This window comes from Ylistrum balloti, unplaced genomic scaffold (assembly GCF_031769215.1).
Source record: "Ylistrum balloti isolate Yb309-2 unplaced genomic scaffold, AGI_CSIRO_Ybal_v1 Utg370876, whole genome shotgun sequence".
Taxonomy (NCBI): domain Eukaryota; kingdom Metazoa; phylum Mollusca; class Bivalvia; order Pectinida; family Pectinidae; genus Ylistrum; species Ylistrum balloti.
Window position 1 is genome coordinate 166,761 of NW_026782500.1, and position 21,505 is coordinate 188,265.

Below are 21,505 nucleotides of genomic sequence, written 5' to 3' on the forward strand. Positions count from 1 at the left end.
GCTACCTTGGGTAAGATTATGGAGTGTTTTATAGGAACTTGTAGGAGTTCACCATAAGTACTCTAATTACTGGTGATTTTGGCACGGAAAACCCTCAACTGACACGTGTCGAAGAGGTAAATCAGCTAATCTCTAGCTTGACACTGAGTTGGGACACACACTTGAATGACAAAATACAATGATAATGCTTTAAGACTTCCGCAAAACTTAGTGGCATTTATATGTTTATAATGGTTCATTTAATACACAAACATTAAGTGTTTGTCACAATATTTAATTGAGGTGTTTTATAAGTATTGTTAGGTGTTTGGTTTCAGGACTTGTAAAATGTATGAAAGATTTCATTCATATTAGAGAGTTTAACATGACATTAACCATATGAACATATCTTCTATATTTATCTAAATACTTCACTCACTTTTTAATGGACTAGTTCTACTGCTATGTGTAAGCTCTGGTGACTTTTATTTTTAAATTTGGTAAGAATATTTGGTAGGAATTAAAAATGTTTGTAGAATGAAATCATAAGTAATCATTTTTTTTAATCATAGGTATATAGTGTATATATATAGTCCTGATCCATCAGGTGTCCCCTACAGGTAGTGTTTATATATATATCCTAATCAGGTGTCCCCTACAGGTAGTATATATATATATATATATATTATATATAGTCCTGATCCATCAGGTGTTTCCTACGGGTAGTGTACATGTATATATATCTAGTCCTGATCCATCAGGTGTTCCCTACAGGTAGTGTATATATATAGTCCTGATCCATCAGGTGTCCCCTACAGGTAGTGTATATATATATATATAGTCCAGGTAGTGTATATATATAGGTGATCCCAGGTAGTGTATATATATACAGGTAGTGTATATATATATATAGTCCTGATCCATCAGGTGTCCCCAGGTAGTGTATATATAGGTAGTGTATATATATATAGTCCTGATCCAACAGGTGTCCCCTACAGGTAGTGTATATATATAGTCCTGATCCATCAGGTGTCCCCTACAGGTAGTGTATATATATAGTCCTGATCCATGGTCCTGATCCATCCATCAGGTGTCCCCTACAGGTAGTGTATATATATATAGTCCTGATCCATCAGGTGTCCCCTACAGGTAGTGTATATATATAGTTCTGATTCATCAGGTGTCCCATACAGGTAGTGTATATATATAGTCCTGATCCATCAGGTGTCCCCTACAGGTAGTGTATATATATATATATATAGTCCTGATCCATCAGGTGTCCCCTACAGGTAGTGTATATATATGGTCCTGATCCATCAGGTGTCCCCTATAGGTAGTGTATATATATGGTCCTGATCCATCAGGTGTCCCCTACAGGTAGTGTATATATATATAGTCCTGATCCATCAGGTGTCCCCTACAGGTAGTGTATATATAGATATAGTACTGATCCATCAGGTGTCCCCTACAGGTAGTGTATATATATATAGTCCTGATCCATCAGGTGTCCCCTACAGGTAGTGTATATATATAGTACTGATCCATCAGGTGTCCCCTACAGGTAGTGTATATATATAGTCCTGATCCATCAGGTGTCCCCTACAGGTAGTGTATATATATAGTCCTGATCCATCAGGTGTCCCCTACAGGTAGTGTATATATATGGTCCTGATCCATCAGGTGTCCCCTACAGGTAGTATAGATATATATATATATAGTCCTGATCCATCAGGTGTCACCTACAGGTAGTGATATATATATATATATATATAGTCCTGATCCATCAGGTGTCCCCTACAGGTAGTGTATATATATAGTCCTGATCCATCAGGTGTCCCCTACAGGTAGTGTATATATATATATATATAGTCCTGATCCATCAGGTGTCCCCTACAGGTAGTGTATATATATATATATATAGTCCTGATCCATCAGGTGTCCCCTACAGGTAGTGTATATATATAGTCCTGATCCATCAGGTGTCCCCTACAGGTAGTGTATATATATAGTTCTGATCCATCAGGTGTCCCCTACAGGTAGTATATATATATATATATATATATATAGTCCTGATCCATCAGGTGTCCCCTACAGGTAGTATAGATATATATATATATATATAGTCCTGATCCATCAGGTGTCCCCTACAGGTAGTGTATATATATAGTCCTGATCCATCAGGTGTCCCCTACAGGTAGTGTATATATATAGTCCTGATCCATCAGGTGTCCCCTACAGGTAGTGTATATATATAGTCCTGATCCATCAGGTGTCCCCTACAGGTAGTGTATATATATATATAGTCCTGATATATATATATACAGGTAGTGTATATATATAGTCCTGATCCATCAGGTGTCCCCTACAGGTAGTGTTTAAATATAGCACTGATCTATCTGGTGTCCCCTACAGGTAGTGTATTTATATATAGTCCTGATCCATCAGGTGTTTCCTACAGGTAGTGTACATGTATAGTCCTGATCCATCAGGTGTCCCCTACAGGTAGTGTATATATATAGTCCTGATCCATTAGGTGTCCCCTACAGGTAGTGTATATATATATATATATAGGTGTCCCCTACAGGTAGTGTATATATATATATATAGTCCCCTACAGGTAGTGTATATATGATCCATCAGGTGTCCCCTACAGGTAGTATATATATATATATATATATATATATATATATATATATGATCCATCAGGTGTCCCCTACAGGTAGTATATATATATATATATATCAGGTGGCCCCTACAGGTAGTGTATATATATATAGTCCTGATCCAACAGGTGTCCCCTACAGTCAGTGTATATATATAGTTCTGATCCATCAGGTGTCCCCTACAGGTAGTATAGATATATATATATATAGTCCTGATCCATCAGGTGTCCCCTACAGGTAGTGTATATATATATAGTCCTGATCCATCAGGTGGCCCCTACAGGTAGTGTATATATATATAGTCCTGATCCAACAGGTGTCCCCTACAGTCAGTGTATATATATAGTTCTGATCCATCAGGTGTCCCCTACAGGTAGTGATATATATATATATATATATATATATATAGTCCTGATCCATCAGGTGTCCCCTACAGGTAGTGTATATATATAGTCCTGATCCATCAGGTGTCCCCTACAGGTAGTGTATATATATATAACACTGATCCATCTTGTGTCCCCTACAGGTAGTGTATATATATAGTACTGATCCATCAGGTGTCCCCTACAGTCAGTGTATTTATATATAGTCCTGAATCATCAGGTGTTCCCTACAGGTAGTGTATATATATAGTCCTGATCCATCAGGTGTCCCCTACAGGTAGTATATATATATATATATATATAGTCCTGATCCATCAGGTGTCCCCTACAGGTAGTGTATATATATAGTCCTATATATATACAGGTAGTATATATATATATATATATATATATATATATAGGTAGTGTATATATATAGTCCTGATTCATCAGGTGTCCCCTACAGGTAGTATATATATATATATATATATATATATATATAGTCCTGATCCATCAGGTGTCCCCTACAGGTAGTGTATATATATATATATATATAGTCCTGATCCATCAGGTGTCCCCTACAGGTAGTGTTTATATATGTAGCACTGATCTATCTGGTGTCCCCTACAGGTAGTGTATTTATATATACTACAGGTAGTGTATATATATCCATATATATATAGGTATATATATATATATATATATATAGTCTACTGATCCATCAGGTGTCCCCTACAGGTAGTGATATATATATATATATATATATATATATATATATATATATATATATATATATAGTTCTGATCCATCAGGTGTCCCCTACAGGTAGTATATATATATATAGTCCTGATCCATCAGGTATCCCCTACAGGTAGTGTATGTTTATAGTCCTGATTCATCAGGTGTCCCCTACAGGTAGTGTATATATATATATATATATAGTCCTGATCCATCAGGTGTCCCCTACTGATCTATCTGGTGTCCCCTACAGGTAGTGTATATATATAGTCCTGATCCATCAGGTGTCCCCTACAGGTAGTGTATATATATAGTCCTGATCCATCAGGTGTCCCCTACAGGTAGTGTATATATATATAGTCCTGATCCATCAGGTGTCCCCTACAGGAAGTGTGTATATATATATTCCTGATCCATCAGGTGTCCCCTACAGGTAGTGTATATATATATAGTCCTGATCCATCAGGTGTCCCCTACAGGAAGTGTATATATATATAGTCCTGATCCATCAGGTGTCCCCTACAGGTAGTGTATATATATATATTCCTGATCCATCAGGTGTCCCCTACAGGTAGTGTATATATATAGTCCTGATCCATTAGGTGTCCCCTACAGGTAGTGTATATATATATAGTCCTGATCCATCAGGTGGCCCCTACAGGTAGTGTATATATATATAGTCCTGATCCATCAGGTGTCCCCTACAGGTAGAGTACATGAATATCCAGAAGATGTGTGTCCAATTGAGCTTGTTTATAGAAGGAATGTTACAACCGCGGGTTCTCTAGGAAGTGTACCTACTTACACATGCTATAGTGATAGTTTCCAGTTTACTTCCTATGATGGAACAGACATAACATATTGTATATTACATTAGTAAAATTAATATTCCATATAAATTTGTTTTATTGGTGTATAGTCTGTAATAAATTTGTATTATACTGTTGTATTAATAATTAAACAAGAGCACTCCAGATACACCAATAGGACTATTAGGATTAAGCAAGACTTGATATCATTGTCTTAGGCTTTTAGGAGACAGCTTGAAAATATCCTGCCATTTGTTACCTGTTTGCTAAGTTTACCTGTTTGAAATTTAAATCATTCAAATTGTTCCCATGCGAGGTTTCTGTTAACATTTAAAGGTTTGCCTGACACAGTGCGATACTAAGTGACACGTCCTGATCACATCGATGATATCAATCACTTAAAGTTAAGGAAAAAAAATTGTCCATTTTTTTCTTAATCTATAAAGTCTGAGGGTTATCGAGGTAATTTTGAATTGGTGTGGCTTTGACAGCATGTCAGTCGAAACGTTGTTAACTGTTACAAAGGTAGGAATTATGAATTTTCCAGATGAAATGTCTGCTATTGAATTTCTCAACTGGTGTATGTTATGCTACCTAAATTCAGTTGACTTAAATGTCAATATTGTGACATTATTGACGCTGTGAACATGATTTACGGTGTTTTACTAGAACATACTTTTCATTACCTAGCTACCTGTTACATTGGAATCTAAATAGATTTATTGTTTATTTCTTTTATTTCAGAGATTTTCTTTTATTTGCAAATGCCATATTTTTTTTCCAGTTGATAGGCAGACAAAACTCTGCTGATAACGTCAATCACTGAATTTTTAAAATCAAGTCAGGATTAGTTTTGGTGTGCAACAGAAAAGCAATTTATTTTGATACATCGTTTTGTGACTATCAAAATTATTTTTCCACAATATAAAGCATTCTGGATATTTAAAGATGTTTCCATTTTGATATAAAAGATTACCAGAAAAGTTGTAATAGGCTCTTTTCCCTGTTCTGTAGTGATCAATTGTGAGAACTATATTTCGTATCATGATTTTGGTGAGAAAAAAAATGGAAATGCATTTGGTTAAAATTTTTGCAACATTTAAAGTATATTTCCAAGTGACAAATAGAATCATCTGATGACAAATCTCTGATATTGCAGTTTGATATAATTAACAACTTTTGCAACGGCATAACATTTAAATAGTCTATCAGTAATGAGTTAAACAGTTCTAATGTATTTTTTGCAGCTTAACGATTGCCTGCAGTACAAATCGCCTGACCTGTTTCAGTCACCAAACCAGCAATAGTGCTTTGACTTTTGTAAAACATGGCAGTTCTTTTCAAAGTGGTTGTGATTTAAGAGGTCTCCCGTCAGAGATCATATGGGATTTAATTGTCGACAATTGATTTCATGACAAGGCTAGATTTCAGAAGTTAGAAGGTACTTAGCATGTGATGTCATGGATTTTTTTTAATGACTATTTTGAAACAAGTCCAAGCTTTATCATGATGATGCCAGATATTAAAAAGATTTTTTAGTTCATAGAATACTTTAGACACTGTGAGTGTTCTTAAAGTTTGTCAGTCTCTTTGATGTCATGTATATTTTGCATAATGCTGTACAGTAGCCATAATACACATGTTGGGTGAATGGTTTTAAAATTTCTGATACAGTAGAATCTCCGTTGGTATTAAAGCTGCCTATATAATTGATACAGAATGGCCAGTCATACCTTATATCTTTATGAGTTTTAGTATCTTATATAAGTTTTAGAAGTATTAATTGAGTTAAGAGGATCTCGGTGTTTAAAGGCCATATATATATGTCAGCTTAAGTCTCGATGAAGAAGAAGTACACTTTCCAAAACTCTCAGGTCATGATTGTTCTTCCCTTATCTTTTTTTGGTAGAGATAACTCTATAATATAACTATAGAGGTTTAAGATTTTTTTTCTTTAATACCACACAAAATTAGATTTTATAAATGGATAAAATAATAAATTGTTAATGATATGACTGAAATAATTATTTCTTAATATCATGATATTATCATTTTATACAATTTTGATTTAAGACTATGCACATCAGACACGATGAGGGGGTGTTACGGTCCCCATTACAATTAGTATTTGTTAATATTGTTTTTATGTTTCTCCTTCCTTCATAGCATTTTATGAAAAATTACACAAATAAACTTCATCAGCAAAAAAGAACATTTTTAAAAAAGTAATATTTATTATTAACATCATAACAATATTATGATATCTATTTAATTGTATTGTAGTATTGTAACATTATATCTTATAGATTAGCTTACCCAGGCCCCCTGGGCTTATTGGCGGAGAAATACGGTAAACAAGATGACTGTCCATGAGGATCACCTACAAGGGTCACTCAATCATGATCACATACACGGGTCACTCAATCATGATCGCATACACGGGTCACTCAATCATGATCGCCTACACGGGTCACTCAATCATGATCACCTACAAGGGTCACTCAATCATGATCACATACATGGGTCACTCAATCATGATCGCCTACAAGGGTCACTCAATCATGATCACTCATACAAGGGTCACTCAATCATGATCACCTACAAGGGTCACTCAATCATGATCACATACATGGGTCACTCAATCATGATCGCCTACAAGGGTCACTCAATCATGATTACATACATGGGTCACTCAATCATGATCACATACAGGGGTCACTCAATCATGATCACATACAGGGGTCACTCAATCATGATCACCTACAAGGGTCACTCAATCATGATCACATACATGGGTCACTCAATCATGATCGCCTACAAGGGTCACTCAATCATGATCACCTACAAGGGTCACTCAATCATGATCACATACATGGGTCACTCAATCATGATCGCCTACAAGGGTCACTCAATCATGATCACATACAGGGGTCACTCAATCATGATCACATACAGGGGTCACTCAATCATGATCACATACAGGGGTCACTCAATCATGATCGCATACAGGGGTCACTCAATCATGATCGCCTACATGGGTCACTCAATCATGATCACCTACATTGGTCACTCAATCATGATCACCTACATTGGTCACTCAGTCATGGTCACATACATGGGTCACTCATTCATGATCACATACATTGGTCACTCATTCATGGTCACATGCACTGGTCACTCAATCATGATCACCTACAAGGGTCACTCAATCATGTTGTTTCTTTAATTGCCAGTGTATTTCTCGATTTTTTTTTTTTTTTTCTTGTCAAATTTTTTTCGAATTTAAAAGACATACAGGTATTTCTGAGTTAGACATCAAATTGAGGAATTTGAAAGTTGAGAAACTACAACACTTAGCCAGGTGTTTTAGAACACGTCATTTCAGGTTACCAATTGTTCTGATTTTCATTCTACACTCCATTCAATTGTAGATATATTCCCTTTCAGAGTGCCAATGTATCTAATTTGCTCTCTTAATAGTTCTGACGACCAGACAATGTTGCACCTTGTACAAATATATGTGATGATTATGTTGAAGTGTAGATATCGTGCCACCTTCAATATTGACAAATTCTCAAATCACTGTGTAATTTGACGATTTGATGCTTTCATGAAACCTGCTATTGACATATCCAAATGAAACCAAACAAACTCATATGGCAGTTGTACACGATTTCAGTTTTGTATCCTGGCAGCTCTGCATGTTGTTACAAGTGCGAAATTACCAGTTGTCAGTATCATGCAGTGTTTATTTCATGACAAGGAGAGTTAAAACTAGGCGTACTTTTATATGTTTGCACTTGATCAAATACACTGGAATTAAAGTGCAAATATGTTAGCATTGCTTATCTTGATGATCTTTAATATTAACTTTTGAGAAATCTATTGATTTGTAGGAGAGGGCCCTTCTATCTCATATTCAGTAATTTTGATGTCGGATTACGGGGATAAAACGGTTTTCAAAACATTGTGATTTATGCAGTATGTGACGACATTCAAATTTGGCATTATGTGTGTACATGCAAATAAAATGGTGCATTTATATTGAGGATTAGTTTCTCCTGGTAGAATTGGGCGGTAGTTTGTCAGGTCAGGGTTACAGCAGTTTCAGATCATGTTTTTACAATAATAAAGAAAAAAACAAAATGGGATTTTATAATAAATTTTTCAAAGTTTGTGTTTTGGTTTATTTGAATATTGAATTACTTTATATTTCCAAACTTTGTTGTGCCATGCAAATGTTGTAAAAATGAAATTATATTAAACACTTTGTTACATCATGCACACCATTCAGTAGTAGTTTACACTGATATAAAACCTGTTGTATCTTTATCGTGTAGTCTGGATCATGTGGGGATTTAGTAATATCTACAGCTTTGTAACATCTGTTATTCTTTCCACCATGTGTACTTGTGAAAATTTTTATTCTACATAATTTTTTTTATATAGTTATCAAGCATTAACATTTTAAAGCCATTTTAAATTGAAATATGCAGATCAGGCAGCCTGTAAATCAATATAAATGTGACATCTTTGGGTTTTTTTTCTTTTCCATTTTACTTAAGTTTGTAACAAAATTTTGTAAATGTCCATAAATGTTTGTCTTATCCGCAACATCTGTCCTGAATAATTCAATTACATTGAAGATAAAGAATTCTTGCTATGTGTCAAAATAAAGCTATATATATACTATATGTCTGTACACGTGTCATGACAACTATATTTTTTAGGAGTTGTGACACTGAGCTATCAAGCTTAAACTGGAGATTCAGTGCTTACATAGTGGTATTAGAAACACGTCTCTCAAACTTACACCCTATCATAATTAGTAACTGATAGAGAGGAACCTAGAAACAAATACACTGGGAGTAGTCAGTGCTAAATATGTGCCATATTTCCTTTTCAACTGGTACCCCTGACTTTCCTAGAATATCATAAATGATATCAGGATTGTTTACAGAAAGCATGTCTGGTAAACATGATATTAAGCAATGATGTCAGGATTGTTTACAGAAAGCATGTCTGGTAAACATGTTATTAAGCAATGATGTCAGGATCGTTTACAGAAAGCATGTCTGTAAACATGATATTAAGCAATGATGTCAGGATCGTTTACAGAAAGCATGTCTGGTAAACATGATATTAAGCAATGATGTCAGGATTGTTACAGAAAGCATGTCTGGTAAACATGTTATTAAGCAATGATGTCAGGATCGTTTACAGAAAGCATGTCTGGTAAACATGTTATTAAGCAATGATGTCAGGATCGTTTACAGAAAGCATGTCTGGTAAACATGATATTAAGCAATGATGTCAGATTTGTTACAGAAAGCATGTCTGGTAAACATGATATTAAGCAATGATGTCAGGATCATTAGAGAAAGCATGTCTGGTAAACATGATATTAAGCAATGATGTCAGGATTGTTTACAGAAAGTATGTCTGGTAAACATGAAATTAAGCAATGATGCTCCAGATTCAGGTAATCAGTACTGACAACAAGGCCAGTGTTATGGAACCACACCCTTGTCAGAAACTGTTGCACCTATTTCTTCTACAAGGAATAGTTAGGTGTATCATTTTTGCTGTGTTTGAAGCTGAAATTTACATGTTTGATGTTTTACTTTTCCTTACAAATGTCAGCCTACTTGATTGTTCCAGTCTTCCTAACTTTGCTTTATTCCAGACACCATTGGGCTCGTAGATTTTGATTAACCTCTGTATATGATTACAAGCCTGTTATTTTTGAAATGGTGCAAATCTTGAATGTTGAATATATGTAAGTACGATTCTTCCATTTCTGTTAAAGCTGTAGTCTTGATAGTCTATCTTTGGGTGATTATCTGACATATTGAACAAGCATCATACATGCACAAGCTCTGTCTGGGGACAAATTATCCTGTTGGTATACAATATATAAAGACCTTGTCAAGACCAGTTACTGTCTGTTGGAAAAATATGTGTAAAAAAATTCTGTTCAGGAAAACTGTGTGTGTTAGAATCAATAGCTACGAGGTGAGCATGTTTGGAACCCCCATACATGGACATATGACCAGATGACCAGCACTGTACAAGTGTGGTGGTGAGACACAAATTATTTTCCCAGGCCCAGATAATTACCAACCTGCTGGGTTAACAAGCTTTGCTAGTAAAGTGTTGTGTGTTAAGGGCACACACAGACTGTAGAATAGAAGGGCTTCTATTATCTCTGGTCCACTGCTTCATGTCAGCTGGCATTTCTATCTGTACCATTGTAGTCTGTGGTCATTTGTGGAGACTTGGCTCTGACCTGACAGACTAACTGGTTCATATTAGTCTAATGAAGATAGGTTATTGTTAGACTAATTTTGACATGTCTTTTGGTATCATATTTTATGACAATGTCTTCAATATGGAGTTAATTTTCACTTGTGTGATCATATCTATTAAAAGTGATTTTTACCTATTTTATCTGGAACCGTTTGAGTTAGTTTCTCCCTTCTCACTGTATTGTTTCTGGTAAAGCCAACATTTTTTGTTTTGTAATTATGCCAAGAGGCCCCTACAAAAAATAGACTGAAAATGTATTTCTTATCATCACATTTTACAATCAATTCAACTTTGTCAAAATCAAACATTGCCATTGTTTGCATGACCAATGGAGAGTTTCAAGGTCACACACTTCAGTGATTTCCCTTTCTGTCACCTCCCTGCACTAATTTATCATTATCTGTGTTGATGATCAGAAAAGAAAGATTTGTATGCCCCACCAGATTATGGGGAGCTGGAAGGGGATATACTTACATCTAACCCAGTGTCCCCATGAGGCCTCTTGACTTTTAAACCTGTCGGTATGAAGTGTACTACCCCAAACAATGTATTCATATAGGAGTAGGAGAGTGCTGGAAAACTGGGGGTACAGGTCTTGAATTTCACCAATTTGGGGGATGGGGATGGGGATGGGGGTGTGTTGGTGGGGGTGGGGGGTGGGGGGGGGGGTCTTGGGGTGGGTATCATCAATAGGAAATACTGCTAATTTGTTGCATTTCATGCCAAAGTTTTACTCTGGTGACTTGGTTTCTTTGGAGATTCTATTCGGTTTGTTCAAGGTCAAATGTGAGAATACCTCAAAGAATTTTGTGTGGAAATGTTTCAAGGTCAAACTTAATTAATCATTAAGAGCTATTTATTCCTTGAGGACTGCATAATCATTCCATACAAGCATTTTCATGTTGATAATACATCAAATGAAATTGTGAATGATTTACAAAGCACCTGTATAGTGTCTATATGTACTCCCCAATACTGCTTGTTCAAGCTGTCATAATGATTTACAAAGAAGACTTGAGGTTTAAAAAGGAGACCAAAAAAATGTATTCAGACATAGCAGATAGAATGGTACCGTAAAGAGAGAGAAAAAATATCCTGACTAACTTCCATATATACACCTGCCAACAAGGCATGGATCATTTACCGGGTCAAATTGACTATTGAGTCAAATGTTACAAGGAAATTGAAAAAGCCACAAATAGTCTCCACAACAATGGATTATAAAAAAAAACCCACTGCATTCGGTAAAAATGGCATGTGCCAGATTGACTTAAAAAGTCAGTGAATAGGTGTACAACAACTGACACATCCCATACATCAGCTTTATACCTCCTTATACCTCGTTTATCTTCTAATGCCAGCAGGACCTGACTAGCATGCATGTGACTTGGGTATTTAAGACACGTTGAACTTCTTGTTGTTGAACTCCTTGTTGGGCCCTCAAGGAAGTATGACATATTTGAATTTTACCCACATGTTTATAATACTACATCTCCTACAGTAGATCTATATCAATTTGTGTCAACGAGTACAAAAACTGGGTCAGATTTAGGTTAGGTTGACATCATAAATTGGTCACAGGCTCTGCTATACAGCTTTCAGGAAAAGAAAATAAATGCCAAGATACAATGTTGATTTAAGGAGAGAAACAATCTGGATATGTCATCAGATGACAGGTGGCGCTGTTCTCAACACTGAAACCTTCATTTCTCTAATTATTAAAAATAAAGACAGATACATACTTCAGATCATTGTCAAATTTAAACTCTATTTTTCCTGTATTTTTGTGAAGTCATTGTACAGCACATTTGATCACATAACTTTTTACTACAGCTACAGTAAATATTATGTAAATAAGACCGTAATTGATATCACAAGTTGCATTAGATACAAATTTCAATTGAATATGATCACATGATCACATTTAATATGTCCAATGATTCCAACAAACAGTGATGTGAGCTTAAATAGCGTTTGTATGGTTACCTCATCAGCTGTGAAAATAAGATTATCAAGGTGTTAAATTGATGAGACTTGATACACATGATTGAAAAAAACTTGATACTGCCCTTAGTGAAGTAGAGAAGGGCATTTATTGACGAGATGTAGCAGCTTCAGGTGGCTTATGTTTATTTGTCTGATCATTTGGAAAATCATGTTCCGGCTGTTACTTCCAGTCCTGCATAAACTTTGTGTGTACATGTAACAGAGCTACAGGCCCTTCTGACGTACTAGCTGTAGGCATGGGTGGTCTCATATTGTGGTTATAAAGATGTAGGTACTTTAAGTCTACAGGACTGGAGAAAAAACACAGTTCTTAGGTCACTGTGACCCAAACGTTTCCACTTAATTTGTTTTTGCTTGTCAGAGAAAATCATATATTTATCCTGTAATTCTTTAAAGTACATCTGGGTTAGAATTATTGATAAGAAGTCACAGTTTGTATGTAAGGTATACATAAACCACGATTATCACTAGACAACTGTACAAACAAGAATATAGGACTGCAATAAAATTTTGTAAACCTTTTACTGTTTTAACACACAATATAAACTTGTTAATGTTTGAAAATAATTAGTCAGTTTTTTTTTTACTTCAATCCACAAATTCAATATTTTCTAATATTCATGGATCATTCATGGCTTCATGAATTTCATTTCACAGGGATAGCTTCCATTATTTTATACTGTTTCCAAAATTACATGGTAGACGTAGAAATTAAAGAGCAGGTTCTGATAGTGTCACACACAAAGTACTAATGCTTGTATGCTGCAGTATCTTGTCACTTCATTCACATTACATTCTTTATAATGATTGAAATCTAGACAGAAACATAAGCCAATGGTAAAATGATTTTCATATTGAGCAGAGTTAACTTACGTAAACATTTTTTCTTGTTTAATATTTAGCTTCCTTTATGACTTTGAAATTAATTGAAGTTAAACTATGCTTATTCTTTAATTCTTAATGTGTATGATCTATTCATCAAAGCTGTGATATCTCGGGCAGTTAGAGCATCGGCCTTGAACCTGAAGCATAGATCTGAGGTGTGTGTTCTATACACCCTACTTGTTGCAATTTATGTTTCTCAGGAAGATAATGGACAGGTCTGTGCTGATATGGTTACATCTTGTCCTTGGGTGAGACACTTCACCATAATTGCTCTAGATGGCTTGCAGTGGGCCTCCTGTATGTTGTTCAGTGAGATAGCTACCAGCTACAACAAGAAGACCCTCCGACCCTAAAATATGACCCTATCTGTTCACAGAGCAATAAGCCCAGCAATCAAACATCAATTCATGAGTGACTGATGATGAAAACACTATATCTACTCCATGTATTTAAAACTACTTCACTGATCTATCAGCCGTCAAAACGTACTCCATGAAAATCGAAATGCAATGTACATATAAATGTACATCTTCTTTGTGATTTTTGAAAATTTATGAAACTATGGCAAATGCATTCATTGTTTAAACGTGATTAATATCCATGTTTCTTTCTTTATGTGTTTGCAGTTTATATGGACGGAGTGGAGTGTGGCGATACAAAACATATAGGGGGCGCTACTGTGTATTCACATAATGTGGAAAAGGACATGTATTATGGTGAAGCCATTTCGTGCAGTATAACATTTCGACCTGAGAACAATGGTTGGAAACTTATGTTACGCATTATAGAATTGGATATACCTGACCGACTGCCAAGTGGAGTGTGTAATGATGCTTTATATATTTATGATACAGATTCTATATATGCTGCAGCCATGGTAAGTATGATATATGGCAATTAACTGTTCACATTTTATATCATTTTAGGTATATGTTGATAATTGGAATTCTAGCCAATCTACCCAATTGTCACCCTCTAAAATATATAGAGAGTAAAACTCATTTATGATGAACACGCTTAAATCACATATATCAAATGAGGCGAATGGAGGCGAATGTTTTGTTCATTCCCACTTTTTCTCGTCTTTATCTTAGTAAATTAAACTATCCCATCTATATTCTACCAAAATTCCTTTTTTGTGTCGAACATTCAGACCTCACCTTGTCTCAGGTAAAAATTTACTGACTTCAGCCCGAAGGACTGAGTGTGAATCGGTCAGCTGTATCTACCTCTATTGTAATTTTTTATTGAACACTTACACAGATGCCCATGCTATGAGACATGTATCTGGTAAACAACGGATGAAAATAGGGTCAATCCTGGATGCACAATGTCTCTTTATAGAAACATGGCTAAGTCAAACCATCAGATAAGTCAAATAATTCATTTGGTGCCTTTGACTTAACCATGTTTTACTGTATGTATATTTTCACTGAAAAGTATTGCTGGTGATGCTATATCTTATAGGGGATTGGGGGGTTGGAGGTGAGGATAGGTTTTGTTTGTCTAGTACAGCAGAGATGATTGAGCGACCATTCTGACAACCACTGTCATGGTTAGAATGTTTACCCTGAGCAAGACACTTTACTCCAATTGCTTTGAATGACATCTTATCTTGGCCTCCCTTATGTTGTTCTTTGAGATAGACACCACCTTACTACAAGTAGACCCTGCCCCTAACGACCTTGTCTGTTAATGGGGTGATAAACCCTGCAATCATATAACATTTCCTGGTTATGTTTTGTACTGACTGCGTTTAGAATATTTGTCATCTGTATTAACATTTACCATCAACATATTTGCTAGATCTCATTAGAAATATTTTCACTCCAAAAAAAAAAAAAACAATCACCATTAGAATGATTGGCAAAATTCCTTACAAATATTTGCAATCTATAAAATGTTTGCTAGAAATCCATAGAAATATTTACACCCTGAAAAATGCAACATTGCATGAGCCGTTAAATTTTCTGTGCTACAGCAATTACATTGAATTAATTAAAATGTTAATTAGAATTCCCTTAAACTGGGTTTTCTCTAACAAAATAAGGCATAAAAAGTCATGAAAGTTTACATTATACATTAAAATATTATGTTTATAAAGTGTTCTTGTCTCTTCCCAATCAGTTAGGAATGTTTGATGACGTTTTATATAGTAAACATAATCTTTGTCAGTGTTGTGAAAATATCTGTAGAATATTCAGTTTAGAGAGAGTTTTCAATAAGATCTGCGTATTTCACTTTTGTATCACTTTCAGATTCTAATTCGGTGCATAGACCTGACCTGAAAATACATGTATAAAAAGTAGTTGTAGAATGTTTACAAATATAACGTACATATACATACTACACTAGTTGGTATACAGAGGTAGAATCTGCACTTGATTTCATGTCATAATGAGGTTTCAAGTTTAGTTATTTGTGCTTGCCAAGGTCTCAAACATAACCCTCAACTAAGGAACAAAAACACTTGACTCGAGAGAGTTTGCACCTCAGGAAATCATGAAAAAATTACATAATGTACCTCATAAATAGCTTCCATGTGGCAAACTGGCAAAACATTGTCATAAGTATGTAAACAATTCAGCCGTGAAAATTAATTAGACCTTCCCTCACCTTCTGTACAACTACATGCCCTTTTCATAGGATCACTTTTGCAACCAAAATGGCCAATCGCTAACTTTGACAGTTAGCAACCACTGTGTGTCTCTTACAGTGCCCCACCATTTATCATTAACAGTGCCTGCTCTGTCAGGTTTTAAGTCATGACAATTTCAACAACTCCGAAATGGCCCCAAGTGTTTTTGTGGAGTCAATTCCCCCACTGCCATCTGCCAGTGTAGAGAAGCGATTGCATTGATTTAGGAGCCAATGTGACTGATTATTTACAATACAGGAAATATGACAGTGAGCAGGCAACTGTGTATGTCTTCATTGCTGGCTGTTGTTTCTTAGGTCAAAACATAAAGAAAGTTTATTGCGACACTGAACATACATCATTCGGTCTCTTGGTGTAGCAGCTATTTCCCAATAGGAAGTCTACCATTTTCTAATTGAAAATTGATACTTAATCTCTCACTGCAACATGTTTCGCTACAACCTTTTTAAGACATTCTTTTAAAGATAAATTTCTTGGAAATATTCAATAAAATTTTATTTATTATGCTGTTGTTTCCTAATCTAGATGATTATAGACATTCCAATATTTCATGATATTATTTTTGCATTTTAATACACTGACAAAAAAGGATTGCATTTGAAAAATATGAACCTTCTGTATCTTTTTGTAATGTAGGAATACAATGGATTTAAGCCAGAAATGTTAAGATTGAACTTTCTCTAAATTCAACATAGGAAACTAAAAGACAGATAATCTGGTTTTGATCTTTGCTATTTAATATCTGATCATGATGAGTCTGTTTTACACAGTATGCCCATATTTGGTGCAGTAGAATTGATTAAGTTTTGGGATTGTCTTCCTTGTGCTACAATGAGAGATATTACCACAATTATCAAGGAATGAATAATGAGGTGACCTTTTGTAATGTTCCCCACAATCAAGATACTGACAAAGTTTTGAATACGAAAAAAGTGTTTTTGATTCATGCACTTGTTCAAATACATTCTTTGTTTAAAGTTCAAAACAGAAACTGTGACAAACTTCTTTGATAAAATTTTAATAAGTCAGTGTCATATAACATATGATTAGTAATAATGAATATTAAGTACATTAATTTGTTATTTTTGGAAAATTCTAATATGTACACCACCTGGATCAGTTCCGTTCAACCCAATATCTGAATATGTATGCATGCGATATTCACAAAGTCATACTATACAATATCAGCAGATATATACATTAATGGACAGTAGGTAATTAATTAACATCTGTGAAGTATCAATAGTTAGACTTAACAAGGGAAGATTTTTAACATGGTTTATAGAAAAAAAATCCTGGAAATGTCTTTAGGATCTAATAATTTCTAGAAGATCAATGTGAATCCTGAATATGTATTGTACTGTAGATGATATATCTGAAATAATAGACACTGGTCATTTACTAGGGGATAAAGTCTGCGTCAGTGTTATCACTTACAGGGGATAATGTTTGTTATCATGTTGCTAGACAACACGTTTGTTGGATACAGTATCATTCATTATCTTATCTTGTGCATTGTCAATGCGATCATCAGATTTTTCATGCAGTGAGCATCAGCTGGATGGAAATGATGCTAATATCATGGCTGGAGACAACGATAGCAGAGACACAATTGTAGATATTGTCCACATACTTTGTAATGCAGCATTATAGGAACCCCAGGAGGTCATGTGGATGTTGGAATCCTGTGTTGTATAGCGCACTGCAAAGGACTTGTCCTTCCTTCTGTCTCTGTTGATGGACTGGGGAGATGTTCATTGCCATGTGGTGGTGTGATGTTTCAATAGTAATTAGCTGTGCTAATCAGATCTATACCTTGTAATATATAAAATTTACATATCTACAACATCTGCCTCGGGAGTGTCACACAAACATGTAAAATCACTCTGAATTCATCTATATCATCCCTGATGTGAACATAACTAATGTCCCCCTGTCAGTATTTTTACAGGAATCAGAACGGAAGAGCTCGCACATTTCATTCAGAGTGATACGTTTTGTTTATAAAATACTTATAGAGTAGTAGATTGTATTTAAACATCTTGTTCCTCAAAGTAGTTTAAAATTTTCATATCCACATGAATATATAAATACCTTTAGATGACACAATAAGATGATATTTTAATAGAATCATACCTGAATTGATATAATATACCCCAATATTATCAGTATAGAATCAGATATACTATAATAATACAGACAGAATCAGATATACTATAATACAGACAGAATCAGATATACTATAATACAGACAGAATCAGATATACTATAATAATACAGACAGAATCAGATATACTATAATAATACAGACAGAATCAGATATACTATAATAATACAGACAGAATCAGATATACTATAATAATACAGACAGAATCAGATATACTATAATAATACAGACAGAATCAGATATACTATAATACAGACAGAATCAGATATACTATAATAATACAGACAGAATCAGATATACTATAATACAGACAGAATCAGATATACTATAATAATACAGACAGAATCAGATATACTATAATACAGACAGAATCAGATATACTATAATACAGACAGAATCAGATATACTATAATAATACAGACAGAATCAGATATACTATAATACAGACAGAATCAGATATACTATAATAATACAGACAGAATCAGATATACTATAATACAGACAGAATCAGATATACTATAATAATACAGACAGAATCAGATATACTATAATACAGACAGAATCAGATATACTATAATAATACAGACAGAATCAGATATACTATAATAATACAGACAGAATCAGATATACTATAATAATACATACAGAATCAGATATACTATAATAATACAGACAGAATCAGATATACTATAATAATACAGACAGAATCAGATATACTATAATAATACAGACAGAATCAGATATACTATAATACAGACAGAATCAGATATACTATAATAATACAGACAGAATCAGATATACTATAATAATACAGACAGAATCAGATATACTATAATAATACAGACAGAATCAGATATACTATAATAATACAGACAGAATCAGATATACTATAATACAGACAGAATCAGATATACTATAATAATACAGACAGAATCAGATATACTATAATAATACAGACAGAATCAGATATACTATAATAATACAGACAGAATCAGATATACTATAATAATACAGACAGAATCAGATATACTATAATAATACAGACAGAATCAGATATACTATAATACAGACAGAATCAGATATACTATAATAATACAGACAGAATCAGATATACTATAATAATACAGACAGAATCAGATATACTATAATAATACAGACAGAATCAGATATACTATAATAATACAGACAGAATCAGATATACTATAATAATACAGACAGAATCAGATATACTATAATACAGACAGAATCAGATATACTATAATAATACAGACAGAATCAGATATACTATAATAATACAGACAGAATCAGATATACTATAATAATACAGACAGAATCAGATATACTATAATAATACAGACAGAATCAGATATACTATAATAATACAGACAGAATCAGATATACTATAATACAGACAGAATCAGATATACTATAATAATACAGACAGAATCAGATATACTATAATAATACAGACAGAATCAGATATACTATAATACAGACAGAATCAGATATACTATAATAATACAGACAGAATCAGATATACTATAATACAGACAGAATCAGATATACTATAATAATACAGACAGAATCAGATATACTATAATACAGACAGAATCAGATATAGTATAATAATACAGACAGAATCAGATATACTATAATACAGACAGAATCAGATATACTATAATAATACAGACAGAATCAGATATACTATAATAATACAGACAGAATCAGATATAGTATAATAATACAGACAGAATCAGATATACTATAATACAGACAGAATCAGATATACTATAATAATACAGACAGAATCAGATATACTATAATACAGACAGAATCAGATATACTATAATAATACAGACAGAATCAGATATACTATAATAATACAGACAGAATCAGATATACTATAATACAGACAGAATCAGATATACTATAATAATACAGACAGAATCAGATATACTATAATACAGACAGAATCAGATATAGTATAATAATACAGACAGAATCAGATATACTATAATACAGACAGAATCAGATATACTATAATAATACAGACAGAATCAGATATACTATAATACAGACAGAATCAGATATACTATAATAATACAGACAGAATCAGATATACTATAATAATACAGACAGAATCAGATATACTATAATACAGACAGAATCAGATATACTATAATACAGACAGAATCAGATATACTATAATAATACAGACAGAATCAGATATACTATAATAATACAGACAGAATCAGATATACTATAATACAGACAGAATCAGATATACTATAATAATACAGACAGAATCAGATATACTATAATAATACAGACAGAATCAGATATACTATAATAATACAGACAGAATCAGATATACTATAATAATACAGACAGAATAAGAAATACTAAAATAATACAGACAGAATCAGATATACTATAATAATACAGACAGAATCAGATATACTATAATAATACAGACAGAATCAGATATACTATAATAATACAGACAGAATCAGATATACTATAATACAGACAGAATCAGATATACTATAATAATACAGACAGAATCAGATATACTATAATAATACAGACAGAATCAGATATACTATAATAATACAGACAGAATCAGATATACTATAATAATACAGACAGAATCAGATATACTATAATACAGACAGAATCAGATATACTATAATAATACAGACAGAATCAGATATACTATAATACAGACAGAATCAGATATACTATAATAATACAGACAGAATCAGATATACTATAATAATACAGACAGAATCAGATATACTATAATAATACAGACAGAATCAGATATACTATGATAATACAGACAGAATCAGATATACTATAATAATACAGACAGAATCAGATATACTATAATACAGACAGAATCAGATATACTATAATAATACAGA

General features: G+C 33.7%; 1 protein-coding gene across 1 annotated transcript in view; it reads left to right on the forward strand.

Annotated features, from left to right (window-relative positions):
* LOC132559220 (uncharacterized) overlaps positions 1-21,505 on the forward strand; it is a 115,894-nt gene that overhangs the window by 13,730 nt on the left and 80,659 nt on the right. Inside the window, exon 2 of the mRNA XM_060223840.1 lies at positions 14,379-14,629. Coding sequence (XP_060079823.1) covers positions 14,379-14,629 — 251 coding nt within the window. The remainder of the gene's footprint in view (positions 1-14,378; positions 14,630-21,505) is intronic.